Below are 21636 nucleotides of genomic sequence, written 5' to 3'. Positions count from 1 at the left end.
GTGAGAAGTGTTTTTCAGAGTTGAGCACGCGCCAGACCAGTTTTGAGGGTGCCCGGTTTTTCTCACTCCAAGCTCGAATTGGTTCCTGCGCGTTTAAACCGAAGGCACAAGTATCTCTCCATATCAATGCTCCATTAGCGCTGTCTTTGGAGAACAATTCCACCCCCTTCAGTTTCGGTTTTAGCTAAAGCCTCTCTGTTGACGAGTGTTTTACCTGAGAGTAGGGGGGAAAAATCATATTTGTGATTAAACATAACTAGGTCTGCGTCATCAATGTTGCCAACACCGCAATGATTTCAGACAGCGGAGCGACCAGCGCAGCGATCAGACAACAATTGATCTGTATAATGAAAATAGCTGCATGAGCTGGAACGCTGTAGAAAGCAAGAATATTTATATAATAATGACCGTCTGCCCTATTTACTAGGGGGCAAATATAACTCAAGTGACCGCTGCTGCGGAGTCTAAGGACTGTTTAAAGACAGTCAACAAAAGTTTACTCTGCGACTTGCAGAGGAACTTCGTAACAGGTTTATGCAGGAAAAGGCAATACAAGAAGAAAAGATGAGACAGCATCGTGAGATGAAGAGACGTTCTCATGGTAAAACAACACAGTGCCAGGTGCGCAATCTCTGCAACGGGAACCGCAGAACTCTGAGCGTTGTGTGCACTGCACAAAGTATACCTGTTGCAAATGCATGGAGTACTCGCATTGGGTTTGTGGAGACTGCTAAATGGGACAATTGTAGCTTCATATGTAGTGCTTTTCCTTAGGTGAAATAAATGTTACTCCAATATTGAAATCATACTGTTTGTCATTCTCTAAGCTGAAATGTTGAATGACATGAAAAGGCGAGAACAGACAAAATACAATTATTTTCTAAGTTGTTCTTTCTTTCACATAGTGAGCTTTGCAATATAAATGAGTCTGTTGGTGAATGGACAGTATAAATAGGCTATGCCTTGCCTTGTTGGAAAAGCATGGTTATGACCTGTTCTCCGCTCAGGAACCAGGACCCGTATGATATCTGGTTGTCCAGGTTTGCCTAAATAAATGATTTAGAAATGACCTATCAAGATATTCCTGCAAAAAGGTCTGACGTTGCAGGAGCAGGTAATGAAAAGTGTTTGGAGCATGCTCTTGTTCTGATACCAGTTTGTTTCAGCCTTTATCCAGTCTCATGTAGAAGGGTGGTCATATCACGGGTTATTTGCAATACAACACGGACACTCAGCAAGGTAGAGTGAATACACAAACTTGAAGAGGGGAGGGGGGCTTGCAGGAAAACTGAAATTCTCCGGGACATCTATTGTTAATTCTTTAGGCAGAACAAGATATTATTTCAAAAACAAATAATATAATATTAATATAAATAACATTAAAGTCCTGATTTACTATTGAGACATACCTAAATATTATTCAAGATCTATGACTATTTTTGCTCATTTAAGACAACTTCAGGCCTCACGGAAACCCAGCATTACATCCCGCACTATTGTGGTGAAGAGTGGATGCATCTGTCTTGCACCGGCAGTACTGAGGGTACCAGTGTTCGACAAGTATCAAACCACAGAGCCTGCAGCTTCCTGTTGCACGCAAACAGATGCTGATTAGCTTTCTCAATCAAAGCTCTGTCACTGTGTACACAAAGGCAGAGGAAACAAGCTGAAAGGGAAATTTAAGTTGTTAGAGGCTCGTTGGAAGTTGGAAATCTGCCAATCAGACAAGAGCAGTACAAGGTAGCAAAATGCATTAAAAGCGGGGCTGACGCAGGTTAAAGCGGGACCACGTTTACCTCGATCCTGGTCTCTGTGTGGCGGATGCTCAGGCCGCTCAGGGGGGGCTTTCTTCCCTTCTGACTTTTTCTCTACAGATTAAAGTTCACATTTTTGGGTGGTTGAATTTACAACAATTAACAAATAAAAGCAAAACTGAGCCATTTACCTGTGGTGTGTTTAGAGGAAGGCGCACTTGGCGGCGGTGGTTTCTTAGGTCTCTAAAAAAACATTGAAATATTTGGGTAAATTTTTAAATAAGCTGTTTCACAGTTTAGCTTTTTTTGTTTCAAAGATGTCACAATTACCTCTTTCTCAACTTCAAGCAGTTTGACAAAGTTATCTGGGAACACGCCTTGTCTTCCGGCGATCTCCCCCATCCACCAGCCTGCATCGGCACATTCCTGTAAAAGAAGAACAGTCTGAATCGACAACATCAAGCGTATTTACTGTGGAAAACTGAAAACATGAATGCTGCTCTCACCTTTGTGATAATATTGATAATATCCCCCTCTTTCAACGTCAGCTCATCTTCATTTTGTGCTTCGTATGGGAAAAGGACCTTACATTGCTCCCGCACTGGCAGCCAATGAAATAAAAAATAAATACATCAATGGTTCATGCATAAATGCTATGAGAGTTGTTTTAGAAGATTTTTTTTCCAAACATCTTGAGTAGTGCACAATAAGTGTTAATATCACTGAAAAAAGGACATAAATTATTTTTTTATGTATTTTGGCGGGTCCAAACTGCATAAATATTTACTTCTGGTAACGATGCCAAATTGAAAACAAAAGGAATCTGCTCTAGTAAGAATAGTAGGTTAAAGACTTCTCATTTTACCAAAACAGGTACACCCTAAATCATAGAAACAATGGTCAAGGTTTAGATGCCAACTTAAGAAAAGCACATGCAAGGCCACGTGGGGGTTGCTGCTTTTCTTCTGAACCAGTGAATTTAATGTTTTAAGGTTAGCCCATACCACAGTGTTGCATAGCCATGTTGCAGCAGGCTTCTAGGTTCCTCTGCAAGTAAATTGGTGTGAAAATATTGTTTGTAATTCACTTCTTAAACCAGGGCAGCTTCATGCAAGTACAGTTAGCATTAGCTAATAATTTTCTTCATAAAAATACGCTTTTGAAGACCTGGCAACCAGCTGGCCTGGCAACCAGCTGGCAAACAGTATTATTGAAGGTTTGAATGAGAGCAGACACCATCTACTGGCAGGGAGGAGTTAAACTTGTAGCTTTCACCTTCAGGGGTTCTGAAACCGGTTCAAGAAAGGGCCGTGTGGCTACGGGTTTTCTTTCCAACCAAGCAATCGCACACTAGACTCCATTCATCTCATCAAGTCATCATGTTCAGATTGCACTAAGTTGATGAGATGACTGGAGTCTGGTGTGCTATTGCTTGGTTGGAAAGAAAACCTGCAGCCACATAGCCCTTTCTGGAACCGGTTTGAGACCCTAGGGCTTTTCTGCTCAATGGGAACTGTGGATAGTGGTTTTCCAAAGTTAATAGCCTATAAGCATTTTTCATTTGCTACTATTTTTTTGTCAGAAAATTATATCTAATATGATTAAAGCTGATTAGATTTACGATTTCTTAAAATGTAAATTAACCTTGTATTCTTCAAACTACAAAAACATGTTTAACACTTCCAGTCATCATCAAGGGATCAGCTGCGATAGGGTTTTGTGTAAAGCCCCTTTTATATGAAGATCTGCAGTGTACAAAATAATAAAACATGTTGTTTCCTGTTGCATGTTGAAAGTGTTAAAGAGAAGTAGACTATTAACTTAAAATAAAAACTAAATAAAAACAAAAAACAAAAGAATGCATATTTGGTAATTCGGTTTGATTCAACCAAGAGAGAAAAATATCAATATTAGCAAGACAGAAGGTGATTAAAAACACACTAGATAGGTTTAAAACTAAAGATGAACTCTATAAAGGTATTTCAAGCATTCAATTATATTTCATCTGAACCAAAACTGAATAAATGAAGCTCAGGGTATCAAATTCAACCTTAAAGCAGCAGAAGCACACAATTGATGAGGCTGTTTATGAATGCAATGTAGGGGATCTATATTCATGCAACAGTGCCAAAGAAAGAAAAAGTAAATATATTTACATCTTGCTTTTAAATTTAAGTGTGGTTGGTGGAAGCTTTGTGTGTGTAACTTATTTTCAATAAGAGCAGTACAGGAGAACAGCTTCTGTCTTTTCCTGCAGGCATTGGCTGCAGAGCTTCATTTGACTCCCTGTCAGTGCTTCGGGGGAGGGAGAGCCTCGCTGCCTCACTCCTCGCTAAAGAAGGTTAAATTCTAAGCAAACCGTGCTTCATGTGTTGTCACCAAAGTCTCAAACAACACAGAACAAAAGTCATCAGATTAATCGGCAGTAACATTTTTGGAAAAACATTGCTGAAGGGGTGTGAAAAGTCGCCAAATATAATGACAAAATTGCTAAGTTGTGAACAGTAGGATTTACAGTTTTTTCTCTGTCTTGTATTTGTATGTTCTGTCATGGTTTCTGTTTTTTTTATTTGCCTGCCCTGCAGCTGGCGGGTTTGAATGTGCTGTAGCAGCTTTATAACTTTGTTCTCCACAGGGACAGCCTTTCTGAAGTGACATCAGTTACGGATGGACCTATTTAAATTTCATATAAGAATCTCTGAAAAGCTTGAAGAACCCTGAGAATAGAAAACAGTGTCTGTAGCTTTAAAATGAGCAGCTCCTGGGTCAATAATTTGCAGAAACAGATTTTACTGCAGTTCTGGTTGCATCTCGTTTGAGGTTTGTCTTTACTGAGTTTCTATATCGGAGATATTTAAAAAAAAAAAAAACAACTGACATGTCAGACCACCAGGTAATACATTTCTCTACATACTATATGAATTGAAAGCTGTTCGATTGAAGCAATTGTTTATCACTTTTATGCAATAAATGAATTTCAAACTCCTTCCTTCCTCGAGACAATCTCTATATCTAGATTTGAGTTCGATTGTATTCAGCTCCCTGATTAAGGAAAATATAAATACTCTGTTCCTGTTTTTCTTTTCTTTTACAATGCTTTTCTATCCAATTTGAAAATCTAGGATGCCAGTCATTTCCACAATCAAAACACGAACAATGCTAAGGTAATGATGATAAGAAACAATAGTCTATCAGAATGAAAGGAAACCTGGGCTACAATAAAAGGAAGTGATAAAGAAATTAGCTACTTAAAGGATTATGACTGCCTAAGTTACAGAAATAAAGATGTTGCAGAGTTTTTTCACCTTAGCTGAAACTTCTCACCTTTAGTTTTGCTGTCAGGTTCTGTCTTCATGCTTTCAGCTGCTACGTTCACGCCTTTCCCTTCGTTGACCTGGGGCACATATGACAGGAAACCTTTAGATTCTCAGACACAACGCCAACAGGCTCAGTTGGTTCGATACTTCCTCTCTTTGCTGCAGTATGAACTTGCAGCAAAGAATGTCTTTTTAGGGTTGTCTTATAAGAAGCTGAGGAAACAATGACTGAGCAGAAAAGGACCTTGAATCAATCTGACCTTATCACTAAAAGTTACAATGAGGCTATGTCTCATTATTTTGTGTTTTGTTCCTCCACTGTGTGAATGTACTGCTTATGAGGCTGGGTTTATTGACAACTCCTCAGACTGAAGGAACCTTGTCTAAAGACCAAAGGTTTCAACAAAAATTAACATGAATACAGGAATTACTCTATTTTTATTTCATTTTTTCCAGCTGGATCATTTAAATACAGGACGCTGGAGTTGGGGCTTGAACCGACAACCCTCAAGTTGCAGAGACAGAAGCGTAGGCTGAAGGAGTTTGCCACATTAGTTCAGATGCAATTATTGGATAGCATTACTTATATTTGCCAGAAATAGAATAAAATAAATGTTACTGAACTAGTTACTGGGGTTCAGGGTAAATATTTGCACATTAAATTCGAAATATTTAGCCAGTCTCTACATCTAATTTCTATGGCTAAATGCTAACCACCAAAAATCAATCCATCCATCCATCCATCCATCCATCCATCCATCCATCCATCCATCCATCCATCCATCCATCCATCCATCCAATCCAATCCAAAAGCACCAATCCAACCTCATATCTTTGGACTATGGAAGGAAGCTGGAGAATGCGGGGAAAACCCACAGATAAATGGGAACAACATTCATATTAGTTGCAAAAAGACCTCAGGTCAGAGTTTGAACCGAGAACTTTGTCTAGCAACAGAGGAACAAACTGCACCGCAGTGCTAAACCTATAAAAAGTACACACAACATGATTATTAATATAACTTCCTAGACCTAACCGATGAATAACAATATTATGATTCATATTAGAATGCTACATTCTGCAAATTAGCACACATTTATTTAGCTGAAAGACCTCTTGAAGGTTTGTGGGAAACGAATAAAGACCAAAGGAAAATAGTACAAATTTAAAGCAATTATTACATAAAAACATATGAAATTTCAGGTTTACTAAATGTATAACAATGCAAATGTTAATGTTAGCATACTTAAGTTAATCAGCTCAAATTATGGCTATATTTTCTTAAATAACATAATACTTATATTTAACAAAAATAACAGTATGAAAAAGTATAAGGTGCATGCAATTACGGAATGTCAGATAAAACATTTTTTACAACATCAATAATTATTAGTATTAGAGTAATGATGCTTTAAAATTCCAAATATAGCTTTAGGTAGTGAAATGTAAAAAGACACAAGCAAACTACCATCTTTACTCAGTAAAATTACATACTAATACAGCATGGTTTGACACTGGGCAAATATAAACAACAATGGAATTGTTAGACTGCTAGATCTGTAAATCTCTATAATATGCGATGTAAGAGCTGGAAATTGGTTAACAGTTAACAATTGGTAGCTACGTTTACCTACATGGACACAAATAATTAGATTGAAGGCCCGATCAGGTAAAAATTGCTTTTTGTAAACATGTCCGACATTCTAATCCAATCGGAAAGAAATTTCGTTCCAAAGAGAGCGGTGCTTTTTGCTGATTACCATTCCGATTGCGGTCCCTCTGCACACCTATTTGGATATTTGGAGTAAAATAATTGCCACTGCACTTGGGACTAACGTCAGCGTAATGGTAAAATGGCCTGTACCTATATAGGACTTTTTCAAGTCAAGAGACTTGACCAAAGCGCTTTACACTACATTCAGTCATTTACCCATTCGCGCACACACTCACACACTGATGGTGGCAAGCTACATTGTAGCAACAGCTGCCCTGGGGCTCACTAACAGAAGTGAGGCTGCCGTACACTGGCGCCACCGGGCCCTCTGACAACCATCAGTAGACAATGCCCAAGGACACAACAACACTGAAAGTCGGAGATGGGGTTTAAACCGTCAATCCTTCGATTTACATTCGAAACCACTGTTTTTCCGCCGGTTTTTGCAATAAACTAGAGCGCTCTGTGCATGCTTAAATGACATCATCCAATCTAATACTTGGTACAGGTACAGTATACACATGTCATGATCGGATCTTTCTATTGATTGTTGATGTAAACAACAGTGGTGCAGTGGGTAGCACTGCTGCCTTTCAGCAAGAAGGTTGTGGGTTCTGCTGCAAGGCTTCCTCCAACAGTCCAAAAACATGACTGTTAGGTTAATTGGCTTCTCTAAATTCTCATTAGGTGTGAGTGTGTGTGTGCATAGTTGTTTGTGTCTGTGTTGCCCTGCGATGGACTGGCGACCTGTCCAGGGTGTACCCTGCCTCTCGCCCATAGTAGACAGCTGGAAATAGGCACCAGCACCCCTTGCAACCCCAAGATTAAGCGTGTCAGAAAATGTATGGATGGTATACAAAGATTAAGACTTTCCGATCAACCGAGGATCAGATTAAGGAAATTTTATGCATGTAAACATAGCTAGTAGTAGTCAGTATCTTTAGCATCTTAACCTAAGTTAAAAATGGAACTATTTAGACAGGGGGAGGCTAAATTACTTTTTTTAATATCCAAAAAATGTTATCCTGTTAGACATTTTTAGAGGTGAGGTATCAGTGGTACAGAATTTCAGACTTTAATTCGAAACAACAGAACCTATGTCAGCATTTAACTTATGGCCAATTTATGACGGGTCAGAAAAACTACCAGAAAAACAAATGGCTCCCAACAAATTTTCTTTTTTTTTTTTTTTTTTTTTTTATGTGGACCTTAAATATCTGCATCATTTCTTGGGTTCAGCTAAACTGCTGGTTTAAAATTGCAGCCTTCAAAGTTGGAAGGTAATATCTAGCAAACTGCTACACTGCAAAAACGATCCAGAAACAAGTAAACATTTATTAAATTAAGTGTATTTACCCCTAATCTGAGCTGGTAAATAAGATGATCTGCCAATGGAATGAGTATTTGTACTCTTAAAATAACATAATTAGATATATGCCCTTAAAATAAGACAATGCAATTGTTTGTTCTTCTCTTTAATGTTAATTGTCTTGTTCCATTGGCAAAGCGTCTCATTTACCTCCTCACTTCCAGAAAAAATGCAGTATTTTAAGAAAAAAATACTTATCTAGATTTAGATTTTTTCCAGTGTATCTGCTGTTTCTGGTAAAAGCAGAAGTGAGTCTGACTACTTTAGCCTCGTCTGCAACCCTCCTCCAAGTTTACAAATCTTAAACTTGGTTGTTTTTGCTCAAAAAAGAAAGAAAAATCCTCATCTCTATCCAGCTGAACCTTAAACATAAAATGAGATAAAAGGATAAATAATACATATATCAATATATTTGGTTTCCCTCATAAACACTAATTCATCCTATGAATAGATTCATCACAGAAACCAGGCAGCCGACATGCTGACGAAGATAACCATGTGAGCGGGCTACCGTTAAAGCGGCCGTTGTAACCCAGCTGGAGTGGATCCCTCGCTGGTGTTTGTGGAACCAGGGTGGTTCTTCCCCAGGAAAACACACACATTCACAGCGCGCAGTCTGTCTGAACACACACACGGCTCTGTTCAGCTCGACCTCTCCCTCCAACACTTCCTCCCTCCCTCCTTACATCCCTCCCTCATTCCCTAACTAATGACAGGCATGTGGAGGTGCGAGCTCTGAGTAATAACCACAGCAGACAGCGGAGTAAATAACCAGCTATTTCTACGGATAGCAGTCAAAACTTGGACTGACGTGTGAGACTTTTCAAGGCCAAACGGTTCAGTTAATAGTAACCTTCTTAGTCCTGATTTTACTACTATTAGTGGTTCAAATGCCTCTGAAGGGCTTACAGGGATTAAAGCAAAAAAAAATCCTGAGCCTTAACTTTTTCCACGCAGGCAAGAAACTATATATGTCTGTCTGTCTGTTTGTCTGTCTGTCTGTCTGTCTGTCTGTCTGTCTGTCTGTCTGTCTGTCTGTCTGTCTGTCTGTCTGTCTGTCTGTCTGTCTGTCTGTCTGTCTATCTATCTATCTATCTATCTATCTATATATATATATATCTATCTATCTATATATATATATATATATATATCTATATATATATATATATATATATATATATATATATATATATATATATATATATATATATATATATATATATATGTGCGTGCATGTTTGTGTGTGTATTTTCAAGCCATGCCAGGAAGGTGTGGGGCCATGTGATCAGAGATTGCATGAATGATTCAAGACTAAATGTGAATTTTGAAAATCCAATACCAAAAACCGCCAGAGGATAGAAAAAGTGCATCTATATATAGTGTGAAAGAGAGGTCGTGTTCGGCGAGGAAAGCCCAAACCCTTATCTTTAACTTTCATTGACGCTGGTACATCAGCTGTTGCCATAGCTCCCGGAAAACGTGTAGCGTGTGGGCTCGCACGAACAGCATCTTGATGACCAGGTCTATAACTCATATTTGTGTGGCACCTTTTTGCTGCCTGATGCGTAAATAAGCTTCCTGGAGCACAGCGTGAAGAAGCAAGAGCCTGGTTCACCTAACTTCCTGCACCAGCTGCTAAATGGCTTGCCATCTCGCCCTGTCTCCTCCAACCATGCCCAGTGCTATTTATTTTTGAGACTATTATCTATGGTTGTAAGATCTTCCCTGCAGTTCCTGAATTGCATTATGCCCACTCCATGCAATTCCGTTCCTTCTATCCTCCTTCTCTCCAAACACAAAGTTTAATTTATTTATTTTTTGACTTTTAACACGTCTATTAGTTGAAACGGCGCAGGGTGGCACTCCGTGTAGAACTTCAGCACTGCACCACAATCTATCTGGCGACGTGAGCAAGAAACAAGAGGAGGAGTTACACGCTTTCCTAAGAAGCGCCCCCTTCTTCTGATTGACTAATACTGTTAGTTTAAGAGTGCTCCTTTGCCACCATTGGCTGACAAACGCAAGGATTTTAATTTTTTAATTTTTTTTTATTTACTGGTAATTTTTTTCCCCAAGTGATTTTTTTTTTTCACCCATGGGCAATTGCTACGAGCCGGAAATCCTACCTGGGCCCGGAATACTTTAATCCCTGAGCTTATATTGTGAAGGTATATTTTAAGTCTAGTTAAATACTTTCCATATTAAACACATTAAGGTCATGGTCAATAGAAGAACATGAATGATTTAATAAATTATCATAAATAGCTTAAAGTAGACATGAGATTAAGGAACGCTTTAAGTAGAACAGTGAATTAAAGTTTTTTGTGCAAAGTGATGGTGAATTGCATCACAGTAGTCAATGTTTAGACAGCAGATTTCTACAGAGGTCAAGCTTTATATAGGCAAACTGACAGATCAGTATCTGGAAATGGATAGATATAGCTTTGAAGAGATTAGAATTGGGAAGGAAGTGTGGAAATACAAATAATGGGATGGGTTTAATGCAGAGAGTGAATTTCGTTGCTTTGTACTTGTGACAATAAAGCTTAATTCTAGTTCCAATAAAGTTTAATTCTAACAAAATGTCCTTTCCAAACCAATTCAGACCAGGAAAATAGTTCCCTCTGACTGTGTTGTCTATATAAATCATTAATTTAACTCAGCTTCATCTTGTGAGGCTTTGGGATGGAATCAGGATTTCCCTCTGACTTTAACCATGCTGTTGTCTGCTGGTCAAAATAGCCTTATAACAAATGTCAGGTTGTTGGACATGGTCTCAAGCAGCTCCTGCTTTAGGGAGTAAGATTTTAAACAGTTGAATGTTTGGATTAAGATGGGTCCCCTTGCTGTTAGACGACAGCTTGTAGCCAATCACTATCTCTGCAGTGTAAAAGATACGCTACCGATGGTATTCAGCCTTGGCACTGGTGATAATGAAGCAGACAGCAGAGCCAATATAGGACAATGCTACTTCTACTTAGTAGGTAAAAAATATTTCACTGCTGTTGCAGGAAGGGCATCCTGCTTTTATGTTTCTTGCTCCAGGATCTTTAATGTTAAATGCCTTAGTTCTCATAAAAGCAAACATGCCTATAGTGTGGAAGCAAAAAGCTGTCTCATTGCTAAATCTTTAAATATAAGGAAGTATTTCAATGGATCCTATCAGTTTATCGCTTCTGTCAGCTCTTAGTTACGTGTTTTCTGATAACGACGTAACATTGAAACGATTCAATGAACATTTAGATTAAAACTGTTGAAGCTGTTTAGACTTATGCATAAAATAGGACGTAGAACATCCAAATGCATAAGATACGAACACACTGACTGTAATGAACCAAAGAAACCCTTTAGACTTCACCTTTCACCTACATTTCTCTAAGTGCCTTTAAAGTATCCTTTCGAACCTTTAGATCTAGTAAAAACATTTTGTATTCCTGTAGGTGGTGGTCCGAGACAAATATGAAAAGCAAATGACCTCAATCAGCTGTAATTTTCAAAAACCTTTGTCTCAGGTTTGGTAAATTGATGCTAAACCAATTGTCTTATATTATTTTGCTAATTTGATCTGTATTATAATCTATAAATGAATGTACTTTAAAGTTTTTTTGTAGAAACTCTTGGACCTTTAATGAAAACCTGCAAATGTTTTTCACTGAATGATATGTTTTGTAATAAAATAGCATCAACATAGTCCCAGCCATTAGATAAGTTTTTTGGCTATAATTATGGTTAGTTCCCATTTTTGGATCTCAGAAAATAGTAATTCTGTAGCTTAAAGTGTGCTTCTGTTTCTAGCTTCTCCTCTTTCACCTTGCAAGGGGTCGACAGAAAGGACACTATCCTATGGGTAGGAAAGGAACTCCAACTTGCTGAGAATCCTACAACTTTCCAGACATCATTTCATGAAAGAACGGACATTACGGCACGGACGAAAACATGTCAAATAGGAACTACAGCCCTTCAAAAAAGAGCTACAAAAACACAAGTCACAGAAATGTAAGGAATGGCTGAAGCTCTCCATTATAAAACCCAATACACATAAAGAGTACACGTTAAGCAGGTGAGGTGGTCTGTGCCTAAGAATGTGGGGTTCCACATAGCTCCTCACCGTCTGATAGAAATATTGCAGCTTCCTATGCTAAAGGAAGCATAGAGGCTCCTTTTTCTCATTCCTTGCTGTCAGCATTACTTGGCTTGAAGAAGCATTTGTATAAAATGTCTTCCAAGTTTATTAAAGCATTTATGCGAGGCTCTCTCGGTCCTTCTTATCTAACCAAAAAAATGCCTACTTTGCCATTGTTCTGCTGTGTTTTCTTTTGCGGGTGTAACGTAAGCTACAGTGGAGGGGAGTTTCTGTGAGCTCAGCAGCTGACTAACTCTACAAGGACAAATGTCTCGATTCTTGGTAAATATGTTTCAAGCTGCAGGCCAATCTAGGGGTGTTTGTCCAGTAATCCACTGTCCTTCAATTAGAAAGATGGTAGGTGTACCAACACATTAGCCTGTGTTGATACCAAAGTGATGCTCTCTTTTTTTTATCCTTTTCTGGAGGCTTAGTGCTGAAAGATGGTTGAGATTCTTTGTTCTTTCCTTTGCATTTTCAAGTTTAAACTCTATGCTGAAACTCTGAACTAAGTAACAGCTATAATCCTTTTTACCTTCTCTACTACAGTTATGCTGAGGCATGTATCCTACAAAATGCAAAGTATTTTAATTGCTACGAAAGAGAAAAAAATCTGTAAACATGTAAACACACAGAAGGACAGAGCAGAGCAGCTGTAAGCTGATGAGCTTGAGGATTTATACATTAAACCATGATTAAGTTGAATTAAGTCAGTATGTCAGCTGCCATGACCGGAACCTAAAAAACAGATTATGAATGAGCTCTTTAGACAAAAGGTGTCATCTGATGATACTTTTTGATTTCAGACAGACATCTCACCAACAAAATAATAAAAGTACGAATAACAGTTACACATTCTAACAACTGCTCCAGTTCTGAACAGCATTTTTACACTGATTTTACACTGATGATATTTATCAGCAGATTCTTCACAACTGCTTTTCTGAGTCATGCAGTGACTCTGCAAGTCCTCACTTTTCTCCCCATAATCAGACTAAAGTTCACTGCAATGCTGCAACATTTAAATCGTTGTTCTCTCCACCTTTTGTTTGATCCTTTAAAGACAAATCAAGGGTGTCTGAAAGGGAACCTAAATACTGATATCCTAGATAGCAAAGGATGTTCATTTAATGTCAAATTACGGTTAAAAACGACTGACGGTGGATCAACTATCGAACAATCATCCTGTTATATTTAATCAAACAATGTTGAAATGACTCAACTGAATCAATCTTGTTTTATCATCAAATTTCAGTAATATCCCAGCATCTAATCAACATTGAATCATATCATGTTGTTTGTCGCAACCACTTCCGCCTTTCAACACTGGCTGTTGGCTTTTTCGCAACCAGATTCTGCGTTTCACCCCAGCTGGTACTGTGCACCCCCCTTCATTGGTTACCTAACCGTATTTCAGCGTTGATTCACTCATAGTTTGCCATAGGGGACACGATCAGACTTTAGCTGCCAATTTAGCTCAGACACAGATAAAAAAAATATTCTTAACACCCAGTAGGATTATTTGGATAAAGGGCTAATAAAACGCCCTGTGAATGTTTTATACAGTAGGGGTTCACATACAAAAGCAAAACCTCCTTTCAGAGAAAGCAGCGTCTTATCCGATAAACATTCTGCTCGCAAACAACAGCTGCAGTTGCAGTTGTCTGTTTTATTTTACACACTGTTTGAGCCATATGTCCGAACAATGCTGTAACTGGTGTTCTGTCTTATTGTAGACATATATTATCCCTGCTAAGGTCGTGTAGGGCTGATGCCTCACCAAGTGGTCAGTAAGCAGGACGCAGGGTACTTCTGGACAGTGATAGCAATGGAAGAAGGTCATGTGGTCTGATGAGTCCAGATTTATCCTGTTCCAGAGTGATGGGTAAATCAGGGTAAGAAGAGAGGCAGGTGAAGTGATGCACCTACCATGCCTAGTGCCTACTGTACAAGCCTGTGGGGGCGGTGTTATGATCTGGGGTTGCTGCAGTTGGTCAGGTCTAGGTTCAGCAACAGTATGTGCTCAAAGAATGAGGTCAACTGACTACCTGAATATACTGAATGACCAGGTTATTCCATCAAGGGACTTTTTCTTCCCTGATGGCACACGCATATTCCAAGATGACAATGCCAGGATTCATCGGGCTGAAATTGTGAAAGACTGGTTCAGGGAGCATGACTCATCATTTTCACACATGGATTGGCCACCACAGAGTCCAGACCTCAACCCCATTGAGAATCTTTGGGATGTGCTAGAGAGGGCTTTGCACAGCGGTCAGACTCTACCATCATCAATGCAAGATCTTGGTGAAAAATTAATGCAACACTGGATGGAAATAAATCTTATGACCCTGCAGAAGCTTATCGAAACAATGCCACAGCGAATGCATGACGTACTCAAAGCTAAAGGCGGTCCAACAAAGTATTAGAGTGAATTACCTTTTTTTTTGGTGGTGACTTTTTTTTTGGCCAGGCAGTGTATTTTAGCTAATAAATGACTCATTCCATTAGGAAAACAGTCTGTATTCTTTTGTATCTAGTGAACCTGCTGTAGATCCAGGTGACACATTGTTCTCCGTATAAAGAGCTTATATCATACTTTTAATATAGCCATTAAGCCCTTTAGATGGACATTTTAAATTTACTCTCTTCCTTAAAAACAATGGTAAAAAATGCAGATTATGGTGTATTTAAAGGTTTTATGGCATTTTAGAGTATTTAATTTTTTCCTTTAAGAGTTGTGAAGCTAAATTTCATACAGCAGGCTAAGCTGACCTTCCAGCTCAGTTCTATAAAGTTACCGTGGCTCTGTGTGACTCAGGCAGACAGAGACGCTCCCCCACCTCCCATCACCTCCTCTGTAGCCTCATTAGGGAGCACAGAGACTTGTCTTGCAGTAAAGTTACACACTCACCTCCCACTCAGCGGGACAGGAGCACAAACTTCCTTCAGACACACACATCTGCACCACAGGAGCAACAGGAAGCTCTGATGACCAATAACAGCTTTTAGGGACAATACCATTACTTTAAAAAGGAGATTTGTTTGTTCTTTCATTCAACAGTTTGTTTTTATCTATATATAATCATATATATCTCTCTATTGTTGATATTTGTAATCAAAAGGGAGGACAAGAAGGACAAAAATTTGATTTCAGGCCTTTTGTCTGTTTTTATCATATAGGTGTACATAGAATGAAGGCTCTTTTTACCCAGCAGAATATAAACCTTTCAGACGACGTCTGAAGTTTGGCAATTCGCTCATCTCATTATAAGTGCAAAAAAGAGACTTTTTAGTTGGTTTGTAGACTAAGTCGCGTAATAAAAAGGCTATTTTTAAAGATATAAAAATGTAAGGAAGTCACATTCCCAGTTTTCTCACTTAGTATACCCATTAACATAAATAACATTAACTCAATCTAAAAGTTCATATAAAAAAACAATGTTTTTGCTGACCTTCTTTTAATATTTTACTATCTTCTCTTGAGAAATGCATCAATAGTTATTTGTTGTTGCTTGTTCTTTCATTTTATACGTTTCATGGATTAGAAATGTGATATTGTCACGTTAACTTTTGAGCCCATTAATGATGAATATAAAAAAAGAAATAGGAAGTACAATAAAGGCAGGCATGAGTAAAATATGTTAAAAAAGGTGAGAAAAGAACAGGAGAAGAGGCAGAAAAATCCAGAGCCTACCGTCGGTTCTCGTTCTGTTAAAGTCGGAGCTTTGCTGCATCAGCGCAGAGGCAGCAGGAGAACATGTGAACATGTAGACTAGAGTGAAAAGCGGTATTATTTCCCCTCCTCTCTCTCTCTCTCTCTGTATTTCTGACGCCCTAAGTCTGCTCTGCAGAGCTCTCACTTCTGCTTTGCTTGTCAAATCCCTGCAGGATGTCTCTGTGCATCTGTGTGTGTGGGTGTGCATTTCTGTGTGTGTGTTAACATAAAACCGCTTCCTGTGCTGTGAAACTGAAACAGAGAATTGGGAGGAGCTAAATGTAAGACTTCCTTACACTGAGGTATAAGAAGTTATCGAAAACAGAGATAGTTATAAACTTAAAATAGGCAATGTCTAAAAATATGCATTGCACAGCCTGTTTTTTTTTCATGGGCATTAACTATCAACCATATTCATTAAAAAGTCTGAGGATTTCTGGTGATGACGTTAAAGGAAATGGAGTATCCTCTGATGGGGCGGTTTGTTCACACAACGTTGTGAGTGACTGACCTTCTCTGAATCTAGATCAATGGAGCGTGGTCTGAGCTTGATGGGCTGGTCTTTAAAGATGTTACCGAACCCAATCCCCTGGACCTGGAAGGAAAGTGTAACAAATTAAACTGGTTTTGCTTTTAAAACAGCCAAAAACACACAAAAAAAGAAAAGAAATTGGCAACCGGTCACAATTAAGAGGTATAACATAGAGGTATAACATAGAAGGATATTTCTACCCTAGTAAAACATGTCTGTCATTTTAGAAAGTTCAAGTGCCCTGAAAACCCTAAGACATCATATGCTTGCCCTACTCCCTCCTGACCGAACTCTGAGCCTAATGACTGGGAAACCGCTTTAAATCCCTTCGTATGAATCTTGGGATCCCTCAGGGTCGTGTGCTCAGCCCACTGCTCTTCAAATGGACAGATGTACATAGTACAGAGACTATACAAAACAACCTGGTGCCCTGACCAGCTCAGATCTCTTAGCATCAGCGGCTTTAAACCAAAGACAGAAGTTATCCGTGAGATTTCGGATAGCCTAACTGGCAGCGAGAACATCAAAGGGATCACGAAACAGGCCAGATGCGACACTTCTGTGGAACTTGAAACTAACAGCAGCGTCACAACATTCAGAAAGACTAAACATGTCATAAACCTTAAGCTTCAATGTGGCGCACAAAGAGCGTCCTGCATACGATGGTGAGGGGAACCAAACGGGTAGATCAAGTATCCCTAATCATCAAGAATCTGTTTCGAAGCGAAATGCTGAACGTTGACAGAGTCTTTAGCGTTCTCTGTACATTTTACAGGGTAAATACATCCAAATAATTTTTTCCCCTAATTTCTTAGGTGTATAGCACCTTATCACCAAATATACCCCTTGCAGATGTAAAACACTAAATGGCAATATAGCAGATGGAACCCACTGACTTCACTTTCCTTTTAATAATAATAATAATAATACATTTTATTTAACAGCGCCTTTCTTGACACTCAAGGTCACTTTACAAATAATACAAAAAAAATCAATAAAAAGAGATGAAAATACAAAATAACAGATACAGGAACATAAAAAAAAAAAAAAAAAAAAAACTTTTCCACCACTGTACCAATCAGACTTCAGTCAAATGACTAATCTGTCATCATTCCAAGAGGAAAGTTTTTAACGTCAGATATTTTAGATGAAAAATGACTATAGATGTATTCAACATGCAAAAATAAGCGACTGATTACCTTCTTAGGTTGGACTTCTGACCCTGATTCTGACCGACTGTCTCCTCCATCACTTTCACTGCCAGGGCTGTCTTTGCCTGGAGACATACAGAAAAACAAAGCAATTCCAAACCAATTCATACAGCAAAGCCTGGCGCAGAATGCATGTTTTTCTTTAACATACTAGTGCGGTTTTGCCGAGTCTCCTCCGATGAGTTAGGAGTTTCCAGGCAGGGAGCGTCCGAATCAGCCAGGATCTCTTTGGTAAAATTGGAGGGAAACATACCAATCTTCCCATTAAGAAGTCCTTCCCACCATCCCTCCTCAACCTAAGCACATGATAAAGCAGATTAAAAACACTGTGAGAAGTTTGAAACTATCAAATCAAAACAGAAACTTGACATCAAGAGATAAACAACACTTTACAATTAACTTGTTTCACTTTTCTCAAAACGAAGGATTCCACAACAAAAAGGACATTTTAAAAGATAAAGTAAAAAAAAAAAGTTACATAGTTTGTTTTTCCTTATTTACTCTAATAAGCCCAACATTAAAATTTGAATATACATCATACTTTGGTGACTCTCTAACTAAAACTACTTCTTGTCTTGTTGCGTTTAATGGCAGTTGGAAAACAACTTTTCAGTGTGCATCGACGCCACCACCTGGTGAGAAGTGTGGATCAGAATGGCCCTATTCATAAAGATATTTATATTTATTTATCTATATATCTATAATATTACTTCACAAATACGAAATCCTCCTAATTATTCATGTTATTTTTATATATTTAAATAAATATTGAAAACGTTTCTTACTTTTTCTGCACAATATCTAACGCATCAAATTTAACTTTCTCCTTATTTAGGTCTCTAACCAAATTCTTTCTTCTTCATACCTATTACAATACATCACTACATGTTCTACTGTTTCGTCTTGTCCACAATGTTCACATTTGCCTGACATGTTTCCTTATTTTGAATAGTGTATTATTTAATCCTGTATGTCCAAATCTAAGTCTTAAAATAACTGTTTCCTCTCCTCTTCTTCCTTCTGCTATCCTCATTTTTCTGACTTTCCACTGAATCCTATAAAACCATTTTCCTCTCCTTTCCCCTTCCCATTGTTTTTGCCATCTTTTCTTCATCCTTTGTTTAATGATACTTTTAATTTCTGTCTTACTTAAGTTAATCATCATATCAGTGGTTTTATTTTGTGATGCTTCCTTAGCAATCTTATCTGGAATTTCATTTCCTTTAATCCCTATATGTGCTGGCATCCAAATAAATATAACACTACTACCCATTATTTGAACTTGACATGAAACTTTCTGTATTTCAATTAAAATGTCTACTTTCTGAAAAATTATTTTGTACACTGATTAAAGCTGAAACTGAACCTGAACATATAATTGATCTTAATGGTCTCAGTTCCTCTATCCATTGTAATGATAATATTATTGCTAATAATTCACCTGTATATACTGATAATTAATTATGTATTCTCCTATTTACTTTGATATTGAAATCTGGAACATAAAATGCAATATCTAGTCTATTACTCACACTTTTAGATGCATCTCTATATATTTCAATATAACCATAACAACTATTAACATATTCCTGTATCAGGTAATGTTTAATATTGCCTTCATTTTTCTTTTCTACCCATATCAAATCAACTGTAGTATCAGGTATCATCCAGGGAAGGATTACTGGTAATGGTACAGTTGGACTACATTTAATTTGATCTAATTTAAGTTCTTTTAGTTTTTTTTCTCCCCACTATCGATCCAAAACCTGTTTGTCTCCTCTCACTTTCCAAATACTGCTCTAAAACAATTTCTCTTAACAATGTTGACATTTGAAAACAAGGATGGCAATGCAAGGGGAAGGTTGTGAGTTAAATCAGGTGTGATGAGTTAAGTTTAGTTTACTTGTTTGCACAGTGGGGGGGAAAAAAAGAACAGTAAAACACAGGCAGCTGAGGACATCTAGAGGTCATGGTAAGAACTACAAGATGCAGACAGAACCCTGCAACACATTTACAACAATAATACAATAAATTACCCTAAAGGACCCTAAAAAAGCTGTTTATTTTTATGGTTTCTTTATGTTTTATAATGAAATCACTGAGTTTAAAAATAAAGATCTGACTTTAAGTTAGGAACAAAGAAAGTGTTCAAACTTTATTCACATATATAATGACAGAAGTACCCTTTTTACCCCAATGATTAAAAATATTTCTTAAGATTTTTACCCCCAGGTTAATAAAAGACAGTGTGGGGCCACACAGGCTGCAATCCCACTTTACAAAACCTATCCATTCCTCTGACAAATTTAAATGTAAATGCCTTTTTAAATGTCATTTACGTGATAGAGATTGATACATTTCTAGGACCCAAACACCTCATACTACATTCAGCCATTTCATCCAATGCCACACATAGTCACATACCAATGGTGGTAGGCTGCAAAAAAAAAAAATGAAACAATAAATTTGAAAAGTAAAATAAGTTCTAGTTAAGTGAAAAAGGAATCTTTTCTAATTAAAAACTGGTGGAAATATTTATTCAGGAATCAAAGTCTTTTTCTCTGTGTTTCCTCTTTGACAATTCCTGTTTGGTAATGAGCTCTTAGTCACTGAGGTTGGAAGGTCTTCTTGCCATCACCCTAATCTTTAGCTCCCTACGCGATTTACAGGTGCTGGTCATAAAATTAGAATATCATGAAAAAGTAGATTGATTTCAGTAATTCCATTTAAAAAGTGAAACTTGTATATTATATTCATACATTACATACAAACTCATATATTTCAGATGTTTATTTTGTTTAATTTTGATGATTACAAATGACAACAAATGAAAATCTCAAATTCATCATATCAGAAAATTAGAATATTACTGAAGACCAATAAAAACAAAGGATTTATAGAAATGTTGGCCAACTGAAAAGTATGAACATGAAAAGTATGAGCATGTACAGCACTCAGTATTTAGTTGGGCCTCCTTTGGCCTGTATTACTGCAGCAATGCGGCGTGGCATGGAGTCGATCAGTCTGTGGCACTGCTCAGGTGTTATGATAGCCCAGGTTGCTCTAATAGTGGCTTTTAGCTCTTCTGAATTGTTGGGTCTGGTGTATTGCATCTTCTTCTTCACAATACCCCATAGATTTTCTATGGGGTTAAGGTCAGGAGAGTTTGCTGGCCAATTAAGAACAGGGATACCATGGTCCTTCAACCAGGTACTGGTAGCTTTGGCACTGTGTGCAGGTGCCAAGTCCTGTTGGAAAATGAAATCTGCATCTCCAAAAAGTTGGTCAGCTGCAGGAAGCATGAAGTGCTCTAAAACTTCCTGGTATGTGGCTGCGTTGACCCTGGACCTCAGAAAACACAATGGACCAACACCAGCAGATGACATGGCACCCCAAACCATCACTGACTGTGGAAACTTTACACTGGACTTCAAGCAACGTGGATGAAGTGCCTCTCTTCTTTTCCTCCAGACTCTGGGACCTTGATTTCCAAAGGAAATGCAAAATTTACTTTCATCAGAGAACATGACTTTGGACCACTCACCAGCAGTCCAGTCCTGTTTCTCTTTAGCCCAGGCAAGACGCTTCTGACGCTGTCTGTGGTTCAAGAGTGGCTTGACACAAGGAATGCGACAGCAGAAACCCATGTCTTTCATACGTCTGTGTGTGTGGTGGTTCTTGAAGCACTCACTCCAGCTGCAGTCCACTCTTTGTGAATCTCCCCCACATTTTTGAATGGGTTTTGTTTCACAATCCGCTCCAGGGTGCGGTTATCTCTCTTGCTTGTACACTTTTTTCGACCACATCTTTTCCTTCCCTTCGCCTCTCTATTAATGTGCTTGGACACTGAGCTCTGTGAACAGCCAGCCTCTTTAGCGATGACCTTTTGTGTCTTGCC

At 38.2% G+C, this 21636-nt stretch overlaps 1 protein-coding gene across 1 annotated transcript in view; it reads right to left on the bottom strand.

Moving 5' to 3' along the window:
* sh3kbp1 (SH3-domain kinase binding protein 1) overlaps positions 1-21636 on the bottom strand; it is a 75399-nt gene that overhangs the window by 11845 nt on the left and 41918 nt on the right. The window contains exons 5-12 of the mRNA XM_038267441.1: positions 17890-18034; positions 17727-17803; positions 16507-16590; positions 5079-5148; positions 2261-2355; positions 2085-2180; positions 1946-1997; positions 1797-1868 (exon numbers count right to left, since the gene is read on the bottom strand). Coding sequence (XP_038123369.1) covers positions 1797-1868; positions 1946-1997; positions 2085-2180; positions 2261-2355; positions 5079-5148; positions 16507-16590; positions 17727-17803; positions 17890-18034 — 691 coding nt within the window. The remainder of the gene's footprint in view (positions 1-1796; positions 1869-1945; positions 1998-2084; positions 2181-2260; positions 2356-5078; positions 5149-16506; positions 16591-17726; positions 17804-17889; positions 18035-21636) is intronic.

The sequence above is a fragment of the Cyprinodon tularosa genome, unplaced genomic scaffold (assembly GCF_016077235.1).
Source record: "Cyprinodon tularosa strain WSP-4 unplaced genomic scaffold, ASM1607723v1 ctg673, whole genome shotgun sequence".
NCBI classification, from domain to species: domain Eukaryota; kingdom Metazoa; phylum Chordata; class Actinopteri; order Cyprinodontiformes; family Cyprinodontidae; genus Cyprinodon; species Cyprinodon tularosa.
The sequence above is the reverse complement of the archived record's forward strand: the minus strand, read 5'-3'. Positions and strand labels throughout refer to the sequence as shown.